The sequence below is a fragment of the Nymphalis io genome, chromosome 11 (genome assembly GCF_905147045.1).
Source record: "Nymphalis io chromosome 11, ilAglIoxx1.1, whole genome shotgun sequence".
Lineage (NCBI taxonomy): Eukaryota > Metazoa > Arthropoda > Insecta > Lepidoptera > Nymphalidae > Nymphalis > Nymphalis io.
This window is the reverse complement of record NC_065898.1, coordinates 11,295,922-11,313,053: the sequence shown is the minus strand read 5'-3', so window position 1 is coordinate 11,313,053 and position 17,132 is coordinate 11,295,922. Positions and strand designations below refer to the sequence as shown.

The following is a 17,132-nucleotide window of genomic DNA, read 5'->3' as shown; positions in this document are numbered from 1 at the left end:
TCAATTTTAGTTTTTACCGTATGACCAAGGGGGCACGGGCCGGAGGCGAAAGATCTTCTAAAGGTGGCACCTTTGGTTATGACTGTATGTTTCTAATTTCACCGAAGTTCTGCCTCATGTGTATTCCACCAATCCGCATTGGAGCAGCGTGGTAGGATAAGCTACAAACCTTCTCCTCAAAAAAAAGGAGAGGTGGCCTTAGCCCAGCAGTGGGACATTGTTACTTTTTTACTTTTAATATAAATATTACTCACTGCATTAATAAAATGTTGTTATTTATATTAATCAATTTTATATATGTTTTTGAGCAATAATCACTTCTAATTTTAATTCGTGATATTTAAAATATTGTACATGCTAAGTATAATTTTCTTTGTATTCTTCACTTTGTAAACTCACAAAGTAAATATTATGTTAGAATCTTTGAAATTAAGTAAACTTTATTCTCAAATCATAAATTACAAATTCAACGTCGAATTTTATCATGAAACGGAATATTGTACTCCGTGGACATGCGACATTTATATACAATGCTATAATTAATATAATAACGAATATTGCCTTAACGTATCAATTCAGCGGATTTTATAATATTAACAATCTAATTTGACGTCGATGATTAAAATTTTAATCTATAAGGTTTCATTTGAATTGACATAATTATTATTTAGTTATACTTTATTATGAGAATATTTTTTAATGTAAAAGTAGTACCAATCTTAACCTGGCTACGTCCATTTTTTTTATAAAATAGGAATGCGGACGAGCATATGGACCATCTGATGTTAAGTGGTCACCAACGGCCACAGATATTGGCATTGTAAGAAATGTTAACCATCGCTTACATCACCAATGCGCCACCAACCATGGGAATTAAGATGTTGTCCCTTGTCCCTGTAATTACACTGATTCACTCACGCTTCAAATCGGAACACAACAATACCAAGTACTGCTGTTTTTCGGTAGAATATCTGATGAGTGGGTGGTACTTACCCAGACGAACTTGCACAAAGCTCTACCACCAGGAATATCTCAACTGTGTAATATATCATACGTCGTTATAATACATGGTTATATTAAAAGTCATAATTAAATGTGTTCTAAATTTAAATTTAGTATATTATTTGATGATTGTATTAATTATAATATAAAAAATAAGAAACAGAATTAAATTACACTTTTTGCAAGTGCACTTTTAAAGAATCGACCAAAAGAAAGAAGCAAAACGAGCGAATTACTATTATGTTTCTGATATTTACAATAACACGAATTTAGCCCAATTAAGTTGCAATGATTTAAATCAAGATTCAACTTTATTTATCTGTACCATTATAAGCCGAGATGGCCCAGTGGTAAGAACGCCTGAATCTTAACCGATGATCGTGGGTGCATCACTGAATTTTCATGTGCTTAATTTGTGATTATAATTCATCTCGTTCTTGACGGTGAAGGGAAAACATTGTGAGGAAACCTGCATGTGTCTAATTTCACTGAAATTCTGCCACATCTGTGTTCCACTAACCCGCTTTGGAGCAGCCTGGTGGAATCAGCTTCATACCTTCTCCTCAAAAAGGTAGAGGACGCCTTAGCCTGCAGTGGGACATTCACAGGCTGTCAGTGTGTGTGTGTTGTGTACTAATATTATAAATGTGAAAGTAACTCTGTCTGCCTGTTACGCTTTCATATATACGAGTACATCAGAAGCGAATTTGCCAGTTCTCGTATCTATTCCATAAAAATAGTCAATTCCTTATCATCCATCATCGTGTTCAGTACATGTAGTCTGTTTTTATGAATGCCATGATTTATTCACATGCATTGATCTAATACGCTATAAAGATAGCGAAAAATAAATCAAAGAATCTGATGTGCCGTCGTCTCAATCCCAAATATAGCGTCTCAAACATTTTTATTGATTAGTATTTATTGACGATACTATACCGGGACACGCGATACTTTTGCTCGCTAACAATTTTTACTTAAAACGCAAGGAAGGGGATCGCTTTGGACGTTTTTTGGATGAACAATCGTAATTTAAATAATTTACATGCCCTCGTCTATTAACCATTGTATCATGATGTATTATTGTCGTTTGTTGATCGCGCTTGAAAGTATTGAAATATGATTTTATAATTTTAAAATTGTATTTATTTTTTGTACGCGATAGCATAACGTTTAGACCTCGTGAATGTTATACGAAAGTTGGGAGCTTAACCCAAAGCGAGCAACACTGATTGTTTATGTGGTATATATTTTTTATAATTCATTTAGTGATCAATGGCCAAGGATAACATCGTAAGGCAACTTGAATGACTAATGAAATTCTGCCACAAATATGGATCGAACCCGCATGGAGCGTGGTGGAATAATTTACAGGCCTGTTCCTCAAAAGGATTATACAATAAAAGGCAATTTTAGGCAAAATTTTAAGATACAGCTAATATTTCCGTATCTATATATTGATGCGTGAATTTAATGAATACATCGAAAATTTTAATGATTTTTTAAAGTATTTATCGCAGAAGCTTGGTTGATCTTATAATACTAGATAATTTAGATAATACTAGAGGGTTGGTGTGCCTTGGAAATGTATAAAAATTCCTATACATAAAACCTATTTCGACCAGAGGCGATACTAGTTGTAATTAATGACTGTGACACATTCTTGTCTGTGTGTTGCACTCTGTATTTTTCGATGATTTTACCTAATAAAGAGAATGGAATATATGAATACGAATATTTTGTGGTATTCTACCGCAAAACAGTAGTACTTGATATTGTTGTGTTCCGGTTTGAAGGGTAAATGAGCCAGTGTAATTACAGGCACATAACATAAGCTCTTAGTTCCCAAGGGTGCTGGCGCATTGGCGATGGTTAATATCTCTTACAATGTCTATGGGCGTTGGTGACCACTTACCATCAGGTCCATTTGCTCGTCCGTCTACCTATTCTATAAAAAATATCGGCTATCAAAAATAATATACCGCCAGATCAAATTGGAAGTGAAGTTTTGTTCAAATTCTTTAGGTCCTGATTAATTATAGGTAAAACACCTATTATTTTACTAATTCTATTGGAAAATAGTATTATAGAACTTGAAGGAGTCACTAATATTTAGGCGACAGAATTTTGAGGAATTCGGAATTCAAATGGATCATTGAACTTTTTCAATCTTTACCCAATCGAATCTATTAAAACGCCATTCTTATTAGCAAAGATTATTAAATATATCAAACATGTTTTTAGGTTTATAAAAATTTATATCGCGTTGATAACGCTCTTATTTATTTTTGAAATTGTATTGCATATACTTTAATTCTTTGGTAACTAGATATCAGCAATAACTAATTATATATGTATATCCTCGTGTATTTATAGTAATCACTCATACATTTTGCACTTAGTAACCAAAACATATTCCTTCATCTAAAGAATATTTAAAAAAGCCGAGATGGCCCAGTGGTTAGAACGCGTGAATCTTAACCGATGAACGTGGGTTTAAACCCGGGCAAGCACCCCTGAATTTTCATGTGCTTAATTTGTTATTATAATTCATCTCGTGCTTAACGGTGAAGGAAAACATCGTGAGGAAACCTGCATATGTGTGTGCAACGAATTTCACGGAAATTCTGTCACATGTGTATTCCACCAACCGGCATTGGAGCAGCGTGGTGGAATAAGCTCCAAACCTTCTCCCCAAAAGGGAGAGGAGGCCTTAGCCCAGCAGTGGGATACTGTTACTGTTACTGTAAAGAACACACACACAGGCTGTTACTGTAAAGAATATTTAGATTAAGAAAAAGTCTATCTGATTATTCAATTTAGTCTAAAATATAACATGAAATGTTGCGAAATAAGCACCTTTATTCAGTTAGTCTTATAACAATAATACGTCTTTAAATATTTTACGGAATATTTGCTTAAGACCTTAATCTAACAGCGATTATTCGCCGAGTAAAGTTTGCGTAGGTAAAGTCAACTGTCTATATTTAAAGACGACAGTAACACGCAGGGTCGCATAGCACTTTAAATATTTGTATTGTTCATTTACCATCATGAACTGCTTCATAGACTTGACAAGTATGATTCGGTTGCATTCTTATAAAATTTCATTTATTTCATGTTATGTTTATCGATGATTATCGATGAATATGGCGGACATGTCTTCACAGGAAATAATATTAACTGTTGGTGTTGATTTTATGCTCTTGTGGGCTATGGAGGTTGGCTCAAGGAAATAGAAAGTTAGGAATGTGGTTGCCTCGTAGGATATAATGTGATATCGCCGCATTTTGCCGATAGACATTCTCAGCTGCAAGGTATCGAGCTTATTTTTGCAGCTGTGGACGGTTGAACATTTTTCTGACAATAAAAATTGTTACAATGTTATTGTGAATTTCCAAGGAATCGCAAACAGTTCCCCAGACGCAGAAATTGCAGTATATTTTAGTGCATACATACCATGAGAGACTTGTATGTTTCCAATATACCTTATATTAAACCTCCATTTTAAAGCATTAAGTTATTAAGGGTTGACATTGAACCAAGCACCCATTACCCGCACGACACACCCCGTGACATACTCGGCCACGTACATTTTTTATAATGTTTGCATATACCTATCTATGGTACCCTTGAAGGTCGGTTAGCGTGATGGTATTGAACAGCCGATCACCTCTAAATCACAAATTGCTGCGCGCTCGGTATCTCGCTAGAATTATTGTCAAAAAATAGTTTTTCATGGTCTTAAGTAAAGTTGTCATCCTTTTACTAAAAATAAATTAAATATTTTCATATTAATTCTCAAAAACTTAATAAACATATGATAACAATTCTTATTGAGGATTAATTACGACGATTCACATCCCCTATTTTTGCTCCCTTATACCTCCCAGGGGTGGTATTTTTACATTCAATTGGGACCAAAATATGGTATCCCTTCAAAATAAAAAAAGATATTTTGAAATCGGTTATAAATAACGCAGTTCAGAAGTAACAAACAAAAACAAAACAACCAAATTAAGAACTTCCTCCTTGTACCAATACAAACTGTGTAAAAGTAATGGACTAAACCATCGTTAAGAGCAGATGAGCTCTCTGCCCAGTTATACGACATTAACGAGCTGTCGATCGGGGTATTAATCAACTCCTTATATACTTTTCTATTGCCAATTAAAATGTATTTACTTGTCAAAGCCGTGCATACAGACGTACGGAATCTATTTTCGTTATATAAATATAGACAGGCACTGCCTGTAACGAGTTATTAATGATAATGATACGACCTTGACCGACGACGTAAGCTTTGATAATACGTAGCTATTTTTAATGGCGGTTTTTGTGCTATCGTTTTACCACACTAAACTATAATTACTATTTTTATTTTTTATTCAATGACATTAAAAGTTATTCATTATAATCAATACTGCTCAATGTCAACGTGAAGTTTTGTTTTTTTTTATTTATTGTATTACTTTTTTTTTCTCATCTTAACATCACTAGCGGGATATCGTAAATCCATTATACCGTGTGACATGTATACTAGTTATTATACAACACGTAAGTTTATTTAAAACGGAGCGAACGTGTCAAAATCACTTAAATTTATGTCGAATTTCGGCCACGGGGGCAAATCGCAATATATGTATATTATCTGCGCAGGAGTTACTGTAGTGCACAAGTGTGCGTTCGAATACACTTGCATCCTTTTCTCTTTTTCACCCACAGTCCGATGGAATAGTACATTCAGTAAATGAATAAATTTTATATACAATATCATGAAGGAATATCATGTATGTAATGGAAATTCTCAGTCGTTTAATTTTTCCGCTTATTGAATATATCAAAAAGAATAATACACCAAAATTATATGCTTTGAACGAAGAGTGTGTTATTAAAGAATAATACAATTACAGAGTCGAAAAGAAAATAAAAAAGAAATAGAATCATTACCTACTTAAACAATTAATTTGTATTCATTATAATTCTAACAAAGAACTTATTATATGTATATAGAATAGAATGATAAAGGTATCCCTAATCGAAACACGATAATAAAAAAAAAAACATTCCATTATTAATTCTATAAATATTTAAAATATAATTTATTCTTTTAAACTGTTCCAAGTATGAACACATATACATTTGTTTTGTTTAATAATCTTTTTATAAAACTGACATGACAGTTCTCCTGACGACGACGCTAAAACAGTATTGTTTATATAAAAACGAGAATATTGATTGCTGTAAGTTCCAGTCTAGAACTAATGAGGTATATATTCGACTATTTACGAGTAGTATTTATATATAAACGTGGGAAAGACAAGGTGTGGATAAGGTTAAATATTAAATACTTTAAACATAAGCGGGAAGCGTATTATGCATATTGTTAATTTTAATATTTTTAGCTTATTACGCAGGGGAAATTTTTGTGTGTGGGTGTGCTGATTTCAACTGAGTATCCACCTCTCTCTCATAATCTGCTGGTCTATACGTTACGAGACACGAGCACACTGCCAACTTTGTGACGAAAAAAACACATATTTATTTGCATTTAAATTCGAATCTAGAACCTCGTTATCTACAGCCTTATAAACAAGGTACTAAGCCAGTGGAAATAAAAAATTGAAAATTTTACAGTCATTGAGAAAATATATTTCTTATTTCCGCTTTCTTTACTGGCTGACACCAATAGAAATAGTATAAATGAATAGTGGCATGAAAGTTGGCGACATACGGCCGTGTAATTTTATAAATTATACCCTAGATCTGGATTAAATTAGTTCAGGCAGACAGTTTTGTCGCTGGACGACTGACGTGATATTTTTGTGGGAATGTATTCATATGCGAAACAGCTGAGTTATTCAGTGTAACTACAGGCATATTTTAATTCCAAAGTTTATAGCGCATTGGCAATGTAGGGATTGCTAAAAAATATTTTTTACAGTACTTATGTTTTTGTGGTGATGACCACTTATCATCAGGTGGTCCATTTGCCAGATAGCCTACCTACTTTAAAATAAATGGCAGTTACTTCACATATCATCATGTCGGTCATGTTAGATCGGAACAATAAGCACTATTTAAGGTCAGAAACTATTTGCAAGCGCCTGGACAGTTTTTAGGAACAAAAGCGTAGACTTCAGGTGGTAACTAAGACTAACGATTTGGGAACTTATAGCGCGTGATAATAATACGTAATACGTTTTGGAGAGGTTAACTGCAGACCGGCAAAGTTAGATTGCGCTTATTGTAAACGTTTCGAGACCGATAGTTTCAGATCCAAATAATGCAATACGCCCGCAACACGTCAACATACAGCGTCCCGACAAATATACCGATATTTGTCGGGACGATAATTTATATGTATATGAACCTAGGTAGTGTGTCACATTGAATTTCAATATGCGTTTAATGTTTAATAGATGATTATATACGAATATTTTATACGCCATTATTGAGAAAATACTTAACACATTAACAATTTCTGTTTCAAATTAAGCTAAGTGAAAATAAAATAAAAAGATGCCTTGAAAATTAGAAAGCTTATCGGTGATACAACTTTATGCAGGCAAGTCTGACTGATAATGTCCCAAAGCTGTGCTATATTGACTCCTCCTTTTGAGAAGACTTATTCCACCACATATAAATTATAAGCATTCATTAAGCACATGAGATGCTTATCCGGGTTTGCTGCTGTTGAACTGCGTTCTCGTTTATTACATCCTAGTACGAGTATTAATTACAATTAATCTGCGAGTGATTCGAATATATCTATGTATGTATTGTATACATATTATCTTTATAAACTTTTATTTAACAAAGAGAAGTTTTTCGAAAGCTTCATACATTTTTTGACATACATACATCTTTATTTCGTTCTTTATATCTTTTTGTACAGAAATTTCGGAAACTGTATGATCATATTTTTTTTTTTTAGTTTCAGAAGTTACCGATGATGCGTGAATATTATAAGTATGGATCGTGTCCGTCGTGCCGTCCTCTCCCCCTCCACTCCTAGGAGCCGAGCCATGGATAAATATGAGCAACTGGCTGTTGTGAGTATTACCGAGATTAAACTAGATCACTCATAATTTTCAAAACCTAGAACTGCGCTCTACATTCTACGTTCTACATTCTACCTTTACAGATCCGATCCGATCTGATTGTAATTACATGTCAATTTGCGTATTTATTTTCTATTTTTATTAAATGTATAATGTTGAGCAAAATACTAATGATTTTGATCTGAAACCAATTTCATACGAAGTATATTAGTATAATGGAAACCTGATTAAGTGTACTAGCTTTAAGAACCCTATTATCCTTTAATCAAATTCTATATACGAAAAGAAGAATACGAGGTGAACGGTAAGATGTATTAATAATAATAATATAGAAGGAGATATACCGCTTGGTTTGATAATGGTAGTTTTGTATTTAAGTCTCAAAGGTATTGTCGCATGACATTCATGGTCATCAAAATAATAAAATCAATATGCGTTTAATGTGTAATTATTGATTATGATTTTATATTTTATTTGAGCCTTATCTTTATCTTATACAACAAGTTCGTGTTGCGCCAAACATGTTTGTGTTCAAATAATATACGAAACTTGACATTATTTATTATCCTTGTTTAGCGAGTGATAAGTTATACTTACTTTATACTTTTTTATTGTATAAAAGAAAAAAAAAACACAAAACATGAATACAGCCTAAATAAAAATAGCATATAATTTTGTCGACCTTATCTCTTCTAGGCAACCAATGGTGTAAGTAATAACTCATAGGATATGAGGTAGGCGGTGCTGTAATAATAAATAAAATAATATTAATTTATGATTAAAACAAACTAATAAATAAATGTAAATATAAAATATACATAATATATATCAATAAATACATTATATTATCAATACATATAAAATTACAAGTATAATGTAAATACAATGCCGTATCTTCTTCTTTCGAATGCCAAATCGATAATGACAGAAAGAGAGAAATCAGTGTTTAACTAAACAGCCGCTAAGCAACGTTTATAAGTAAGGCCGATTATTTCTACGTTCGGCTCGTATAATCTGTAGATTGATAAAATATGAGGGTTGCTCGATAGAACGACTGAAAAATGCTATAAACATTTCACCACGGCATAGAAAAACATTGCGAGACTAGTGAAGTTAATAACAGTTTCGTTATAAATTATTATCTATCCTAATTTTCGTCTTCAAGGTAATCCAACTCTATTAACAATTGGAAGTCTCATTTTTTTTATAGAATAGGAAGGCGGATATGGGCCACCTGATGGTAAGTGGTCACCAACGCCCTTAGACATTGGCATTGGGAACTATGATTTTATGTCCCCTGTGCCTGTAATTACACTGGCTCACCCTTCAAACCGGAATACTGCTGTTTTGCAGTAGAATATTTGATGAGTGGGTGTTATCTACCCAGACGAGCTTGCACAAAGCCCTACCACTGATAAATTTTGTTTAAAGCACTATTTTGTTTTAAGCAACCTAATTTCTCAAAATACTAAAACCCTATTTCGCCAAAACAACATACGATAATATCTAAGCTGGTTCCGTTCTTGCTCGGTCAGTCACTTCAATAACGTCGCTTATGAAAACTAACCAACTGACACTGTATTTTGTTAAAAGTCAGGGAAATGATTACGTATGTAGTAGTTGAATAAATTATGACATTTCCAGTTTGCCTTGTGGTGCAATGTGACCTAGTTTAGTGTAAATATTATAAGCTATATTATAGACATATCATCCGTAGTTAAAGGAATGCCTGTTGACAGAAAGAAGGGTGGGTCATAGATAGGTGGACACATAATTTTAAATCGGAAATAGGGTGTATAAACTAGGGCTTTAATCAATTCGAATATTCAAATACGCTTACTAAATATACTTTACCCCGTTCTGCTATGTTACCGTTTAGTTTGATCAATTGTTTTTTAAGGCTATGGCTTATTATATTTCGTAATCAGTTAATGATATTGACTGCATTTATGGTCTACTGACTAGACTAGAGAAGTCCTGGGTTCAAGGTTATTGGTTTTTTTTCTGTTGAAAATTGTCAGTAGCAGCCCGGTGTCTTGAAGTTGATCCGTTAGTCCTGCGTCTGAACTCTTTTTTGGCCATGTCGGATTCCCCTCCCATCGGATTACGAGAGTTAGGAAATAGTGAGTGTATCTGTGTTAGCGAACACACTTGTGCACTATAAAGAGTCCTGCGCAGTTGACTTATCTCTCTTGAGATCGGCCGCTGTGGCTGAAATCGGTAAGTAGGACATAATCATGGATATTGCAAAAAAATGTGATACGGCGGTACCTCGATAATTTATATGAGGGTGTTGTGTAAATTACTTAAAGCGTTTTAACTTTAGGCAATACATACAGACATGTTTACACGTTGAGCTATATTCATTACTTCTAGGTGGGAGAGGGCTCGTACGGTGTTGTGTTGAAGTGCAGACGCCGAGACACTGGTCAGCTCGTTGCTATCAAGAAGTTCCTGGAGACAGAAGACGATGTAACTGTCAGGAAGATGGCGCTGAGAGAGATAAGGATGCTAAAGGTGAACAAATTAATACAAATATTAATTGGATTGTTAACGCCACTTAAATGTTTCCTCAAAATAATAAACTCAGCGTTATTCGTGCTTATACATAAATAATACAATATTTTGATTACTTTAAAATTCCCTCTTATGTAATACGTGTTTAATGAATCCGGTCAATCATTTGGAGTATAAATAATGTCAATGATATCGGAAGGCACAGCTAGTTAATATAACGAAAAATATTTCCAGAAACTTCGCCATGATCATCTAGTGAATATGCTCGAAGTGTTTCGTCGAAAACGTAGGTTTTACTTGGTATTTGAATATTTGGATCACACTCTGCTGGATGAACTGGAAGCTTGTCCCGGTGGCCTAGGTGAAGATACTGCAAAGAAACACCTGTACCAGCTGCTTAAAGGGATTGACTATTGTCACCAGAATTCGGTTAGTTTATTGGAGTTTATTAATATAATTGCTTTTCGAGAATTTTTTGGCTATCTTATATTCCTGTAACTATGTAAGATGTAATCATCTTCAGCGTATTTATAATCTTATTTTCAGATAATCCATCGTGACGTTAAACCCGAAAATGTTCTAGTTTCTAACAACGGTATCGTCAAGCTATGCGATCTCGGGTTCGCAAGAGCCCTTGCCGCGCCAGGCGAGCTCTACACGGAGTATGTCGCCACGAGATGGTACAGAGCTCCCGAGCTGCTGGTCGCTGAACACAGGTTATACCAAATATATTCTATTTTATTTATTGTTCTCTATCATTTGTTTTGTAAAAATATATTTACAATAATACATATTACAGCATAACATAAAAAAAATATGTATAATTTCCATGTGCGACCATCATAAAAACCTAACTAGTCCAAAAGTTTTCTAACAGAGAATGCCTAATAATCACTTGTTATAATTAATAAGGTTTCAATAAATAAAAACAAGACCCTTAATTTCTACTTGTACAATTTAAATTGTTGCCAATATTGTGTCTTAGTTTTGCGCCCTTTTTCGTAGATACGGTCCAGAGGTAGACATTTGGGCCATCGGGTGTCTATTCGCGGAGATGTTAACCGGCGATCCGCTGTTCCCGGGCGACTCGGACATCGACCAATTAGCGCTGATTATAAAGACCGCTGGTGAGATTGTTGTTTTTTTTATAGGTTTCCATATATAGGAAATATATATTGTGTTTAGAATAGGATATTCAATATTATTCTATACTCATAGTTATATTTCAAGATTAATTGTTGTAATATGACATTGACTCAAATATATTTGACCACGTGATCTTATTATAAACGTATACTATACTGGTGGTAGAGCATTGTGCAAGTATCTGGGTAGGTACCACCCACATGGTGGCCCATTAGCTCGCCCGCCTTCCACAGCTAAAATAGATGAATATTGTAATGTTTTCAGGTAAACTTGCTCCTCGTCACCAGCAAGTTGTATCTCGGTTGTCAGGCGGTGCGGCGCTGGCGGCTGTGAGCGGAACACGTGGATCCTTGCCTGGCGCGGCGCACGCTAAGGACTTGCTCGCAGCGTGCCTGCGCACCGAGCCTCGAGCACGGCCTTCCGCCTCAGCGCTTTTAAGACATAAGTTAGTCGTGGAGTATATCGGACCGTTTAAAACGCAATCCTCAATTACTTTTTTTCATATTTATCACATTTGGCTAAATTATTGAAATGCACCACATACATTTCTCTAAATGTTCATAAATAAATATTTTATTTCTTGTTTCGTATGACATTCTTTGTATAGGTTCCTGATATTTATCCCATTAAAAATGCACAGACAGACTAGTTATGCAACAAGATTACATTGACATTCATTTGACGTTAACCGTTTTCGTGAATGCTTCTTACTGATGGGTTAGTATCTACCCTTCAAATGGGTTGTTCACACACTAAGTGTTAGTAGGTTTATTTCTTAATCAATATGTTTTCAACGGAATGTAATGAAATGTTTGCAGATATTTTTTAGCTGACGGATTTGCGGAGAGTTTCAACGCCGAGCTCAAGAAAAAATTGGGCAAAGAAATTGAAGTACGTATATGAGTTTGTATTTGTAAATGCTATTTTGTCTGCAAGTTTTTGCATAAAACACTGATTTTAGATTTGATAATTTGTTTTGTAAACAAATAAATAAACTCTGGGGCTAAAAGGGCTAATGTCGATAATACTTACGTTAATAATAATGACTGCGTGATATTGTTGGTATTAGTAATGTTAAACTTAAGTGTTAGCGTTTATTTGTCACATTCAGTTCTAGACTACAGATTTATAGATACTTGTATCATTATATACTACTTTTAATAATAATAATAAATTTTTATTTACACCCAAAAGAATCATGTACACAATTTGTTTGCAGTGTTATTTAAATCTAGGGTTTTTATTTATATTAGCGACACTGGTGATGGACCTCTGACTCCGAAATGAATATAAATTGTACTACTATCAGAGTCAGCAATTCCTCGACAATTCATTGCACATAGATTAGATTCCTAGATACCTTTAAAGGCTTAGTAAAATATATATAATATTAATATTACACACTCAAGTTACGTAGTGCGGACGGACGATTGATAAAATTGCCATAACAAATAATTATTGATAGCCCTAAAATTAAGTTTTATAACTAACAATAATCCAACTGAAGTTTTAAATAAATATTTTTTTATTATAAGACACCAGCCACTCACGGCCCGGCACGAGTCGTAAACAAACCGCGCCAGCAATGGACGTTAAATATTATAGCTGTGAGTATGTTATTTTATTATCTTTTCGAATAATATTACAAGTGTTTTTGTGTAACCTCTGAAAATTGTTTTTTTTTTTTAAAGGATCACAGTAGATCTCGTACAAGCAGCAACGCGGGGGAATCGCTAATAGATTACAATTACACTCCGAGTAAGTATCAAGACCGGTTCAGCGTTATACTTCACAGTAATATGTTCTATACGAACTTTATAATTTATTTACAATTACGCGTGAATCGTAACCGATGATCGTGGGTTCAAATCCGGGCAAGCACCACTGGATTTTCATGTGCTTAATTTGTGATTATAATTTATCTAGTGCTTGACGGTGAAGAAAAACATCGTGAGGAAACCTGCATGTGTCCAATTTTATTAAAATGATGTCACATGTGTATTCTACCAACCCGCATTGGAGCAGCGTGGTGGAATAAGCTCCAAACCTTCTACTCAAACGGAAGAAGAGGCTTTAGTCCAGCAGTGGGACATTCACAGGCTGTTAGTGTAGATATAATATAAGCACACATAAATTACGATTTGAATATAAAGATTTATGAATAAAATTAACCCTTTATCGTATACCTTAGCTTATAACAATATTTTGAAAGTCGAAGAAATTATTTAAGGCCAATTAAACCTACTCTGAATACGAAGATCTGTTCCCATAGGATTAAGTGTAAATCAATCAATCAGCCTACCTTATTTTATAACTACATAGTTATACATGAATGTCACAGGGTTTTAATCAAAGCCATGAAATTATAATTTCATATAGTACACAGATGATCTAGACAAAACCTTATTATAACCTTGCAATGTTAAGTAGGATTTACGAATGTTACGTTTATCAATATTGTTTATTACAATTTTTATATTCGTGTATTTGTTTTTTTTTCTTCATTTGCTTTAAAGGTTTGATTGTTTAAATAAATAAACTACTTATAATGTTATCTTCAGGTACAGACATACAAATGGAAAGTGGACCTTTTGAGAAAAGAACGCCGCAATCGCAAATGGCACAAGAAAATGAGGTAAAGTTAATCTCTTATATATTTAAAAGTGTCATATAAATTCAAATATTTGTAGTTAATTAAGAAAATACATTATGTTAAGCTCGAAAAAAATTATACATTTTTAAATAGATTAACTTAACTAACTCATAGCTTTTCCACAGCGCACACTTACAGTGACTGATTTTATTATAATATGTTAAGTTTTTATTGCATTAGTTGTAATTATTATAAACGAGAGAATAAATTTTGTATAGCATCACTGGTGTAGTGGCTTGATATAAGGCCACAGATCTCTAGGTCCTGATTTCAAACTCCAGGCTCTGCTGATAAAAAGTTATTGGTATATTCTGTCGAAAATTCTCAGTAGCTGAGCGGAGTCTGGAATTTGGAAGTGGGTGGAAAGCACGCAAAATCGTCGGTCCTGCGCCTGAATTCTTTGCAGTCGTGTCGCGTTTGGCGTCTCATCGGATTATGAGAGTGAGGGAAGAGAGAATGCAATAGTATTTGCGGCACTTACTTTTTAACTATAATATGTACCGTGAAGTTGACAAGTCTTCCTTGAGGATGGCCTCCGTGGCCGAAATCAGTCAGGAGGATATCATTACTTAAAAATTTACAGGGATCTTTACACACCGTCACTAATACGATGAATACCGTCGCTGGAGGCTCTGTTACGGGTGTGGGGGCGCAGTCGACGTTACCTCGGTCTTTGGCGCGTGCGATTGATGAAACATTCCAGACTTTTCCCGTACCCGTCAACTCATATCCACGAACGCCCTACATTAAGAAGTAAGATACTTTTATAAAGCATCCAAGTATTTGAAAATATTTTTGGAGACTTTTCATGGAATCGTTTCACAAACTCAATAATCCACCTTTTATTGTGAACATTCCTTTGATCACGATGGAAATTGTAAGGCGAACAGTTTTATAAGGAATAAAACGGAAAATGGTCACCACCGCCCATTAGACATTAGGGCCGTAATAATTATCACCAACTTTGGGAACTGAAATGTTATGTCCCATTGCGCCTGTAGTTACACTGGCTAACCCACGTAGGTGGATTCACGCAAACGATGTACGTTTGCGTGAATCATTACGATGTTTTACTCCATAGTGTGCTAGGCTGGATTTGAAACCATAGTCTTAGTTATAGTTTAAGGACCATGTATCCGGCTCTACGCTAATCCATTTTGTAAAAAATTACAGAGTAAACAGTAAGCTCGTAATGGACGAGGAACTCTTGCGTGGTCGAGTCGCTGCAAAGAAAGCTGCTAAGAAAATGACGCCAGATTTTTCACTACCATATGTACCTGGAGGTATGTCCTATAGATGTGTGGGTAGTGGTTACTTTGTATAAACGGGTCCCGTCTAGATATCTCTAGAGATATATTATAGTGTCAATAATGTTACTACTTTATTATTATTATACAACTGTGGCTACACGGTAGCTTATGAATTATAGCACTCTTTTTATTTTCCAGGACCAAAGTTACTATTTTTTATCTATATTTTATAAGTTATATTGTAGAGGATCCCAATGCGACCGAACATAAATGATATCTATTGATAATTACTATTGCAATTAGTAGTAGTAAGCTCTTTTTTGTATCTCTACCTTTTTTATTTCAGCGAGCAACAGCCCAATTAAGAAAGCCAAAAAGCCACCTGCGTATAACACCAAGTCTTATGACGTGTGGGATCATACTGTAAGTGCATTAATTCCGCATATTGTATTTCATTAGTCCAATGTATTGCATCAAATGTATTTATATATTTTTTAAATATTTTAGGTAACTCCAAATTCAAGAACGCCAACGAATCTTCCGTATATGTGACTATATGGACATGGCTTGTGGAGAGCCAGCCACTATTAAAATTACAGTTCTGTGAAACATTTAAAGTTTGTTCGAAATAAAAAATAATAATTTGAAAATAGAACGGACACGTTTTTGAATGTATCTTGTTTTAATAATTTGCTACTATTTAAAAAAAAAAACACGTGTTCTTTCTTTATTTTGGTTTGTGAAACTTTACAGTGTTACTGGCGAAGGTAAAATATTATTCATATTTAAGTCTACATGAATTGCTATAGAATCATTTATTAATAGCTATGAATGGTGTGTGTTAATTCATTTTATTTGGAAAATATGTGCCGTTTATTAGAAAGTATCTAGTGTTTATTTTAGTTGCTTATCATCACTGTACTAAAACACTATTATTCTTTATTATTGAATAGATAATGTGTCCGCATTTTAAACATAAAAGCAGTTTGTGTCTTTATCTATAACGTAGATAAATTAAATATTATTAGTGTTCTCTTATGAGAAGTTGGCACTTCTATGCACTTGGCACTTCCATTGCCGAACATTTTTATTTTAATCAGAAGTTTTTTTGCTTGTCATCAATATTTTGAATTTGATTTGATATTTTTAAATTTAATGATGTAACAATAATTATGACAATGTGACGAATTTAGATGAACTTATGCAAGTAGATATTTGTTAATTGAGTTTTTTGTAAATATGTACAGTATATTATGAAAAATTTAATACACGCGATATTAAAATCCTTTTTACCTATATTGTTGTCTTTTATTTATAGAGATATAAATAAACTGTCAGCATCTTAGCTGATAGGTTATTTATTAATCCTTCAATGTATACTTGTAAAATCTTTTATCTTGACTGACAGTCGAAACTAATATATAAAGATGAAATTTGAAACATCTATACGTGTGTGTGTTGGTGTTAGAAGTTACACATACACGCTCATGTTATGAGTTT

The 17,132-nt window shown here is 33.9% G+C and overlaps 1 protein-coding gene across 2 annotated transcripts in view; it reads left to right on the top strand.

Annotated features, from left to right (window-relative positions):
- Window positions 1-16,830, top strand: part of LOC126771746 (cyclin-dependent kinase-like 1) — a 28,805-nt gene extending 11,975 nt beyond the window's left edge. For both annotated transcript variants that reach the window (XM_050491822.1, XM_050491821.1), the window contains 14 exons: window positions 7,940-8,057; window positions 10,443-10,583; window positions 10,818-11,012; window positions 11,130-11,299; window positions 11,589-11,710; window positions 11,994-12,174; window positions 12,548-12,620; window positions 13,265-13,336; window positions 13,421-13,487; window positions 14,291-14,364; window positions 14,966-15,135; window positions 15,556-15,665; window positions 15,979-16,055; window positions 16,140-16,830. In XM_050491822.1, coding sequence (XP_050347779.1) covers window positions 7,977-8,057; window positions 10,443-10,583; window positions 10,818-11,012; window positions 11,130-11,299; window positions 11,589-11,710; window positions 11,994-12,174; window positions 12,548-12,620; window positions 13,265-13,336; window positions 13,421-13,487; window positions 14,291-14,364; window positions 14,966-15,135; window positions 15,556-15,665; window positions 15,979-16,055; window positions 16,140-16,184 — 1,578 coding nt within the window. In that variant the 5' untranslated portion in view covers window positions 7,940-7,976 and the 3' untranslated portion in view covers window positions 16,185-16,830. The remainder of the gene's footprint in view (window positions 1-7,939; window positions 8,058-10,442; window positions 10,584-10,817; window positions 11,013-11,129; window positions 11,300-11,588; window positions 11,711-11,993; window positions 12,175-12,547; window positions 12,621-13,264; window positions 13,337-13,420; window positions 13,488-14,290; window positions 14,365-14,965; window positions 15,136-15,555; window positions 15,666-15,978; window positions 16,056-16,139) is intronic.
- Window positions 16,831-17,132: the final 302 nt, after the last annotated feature.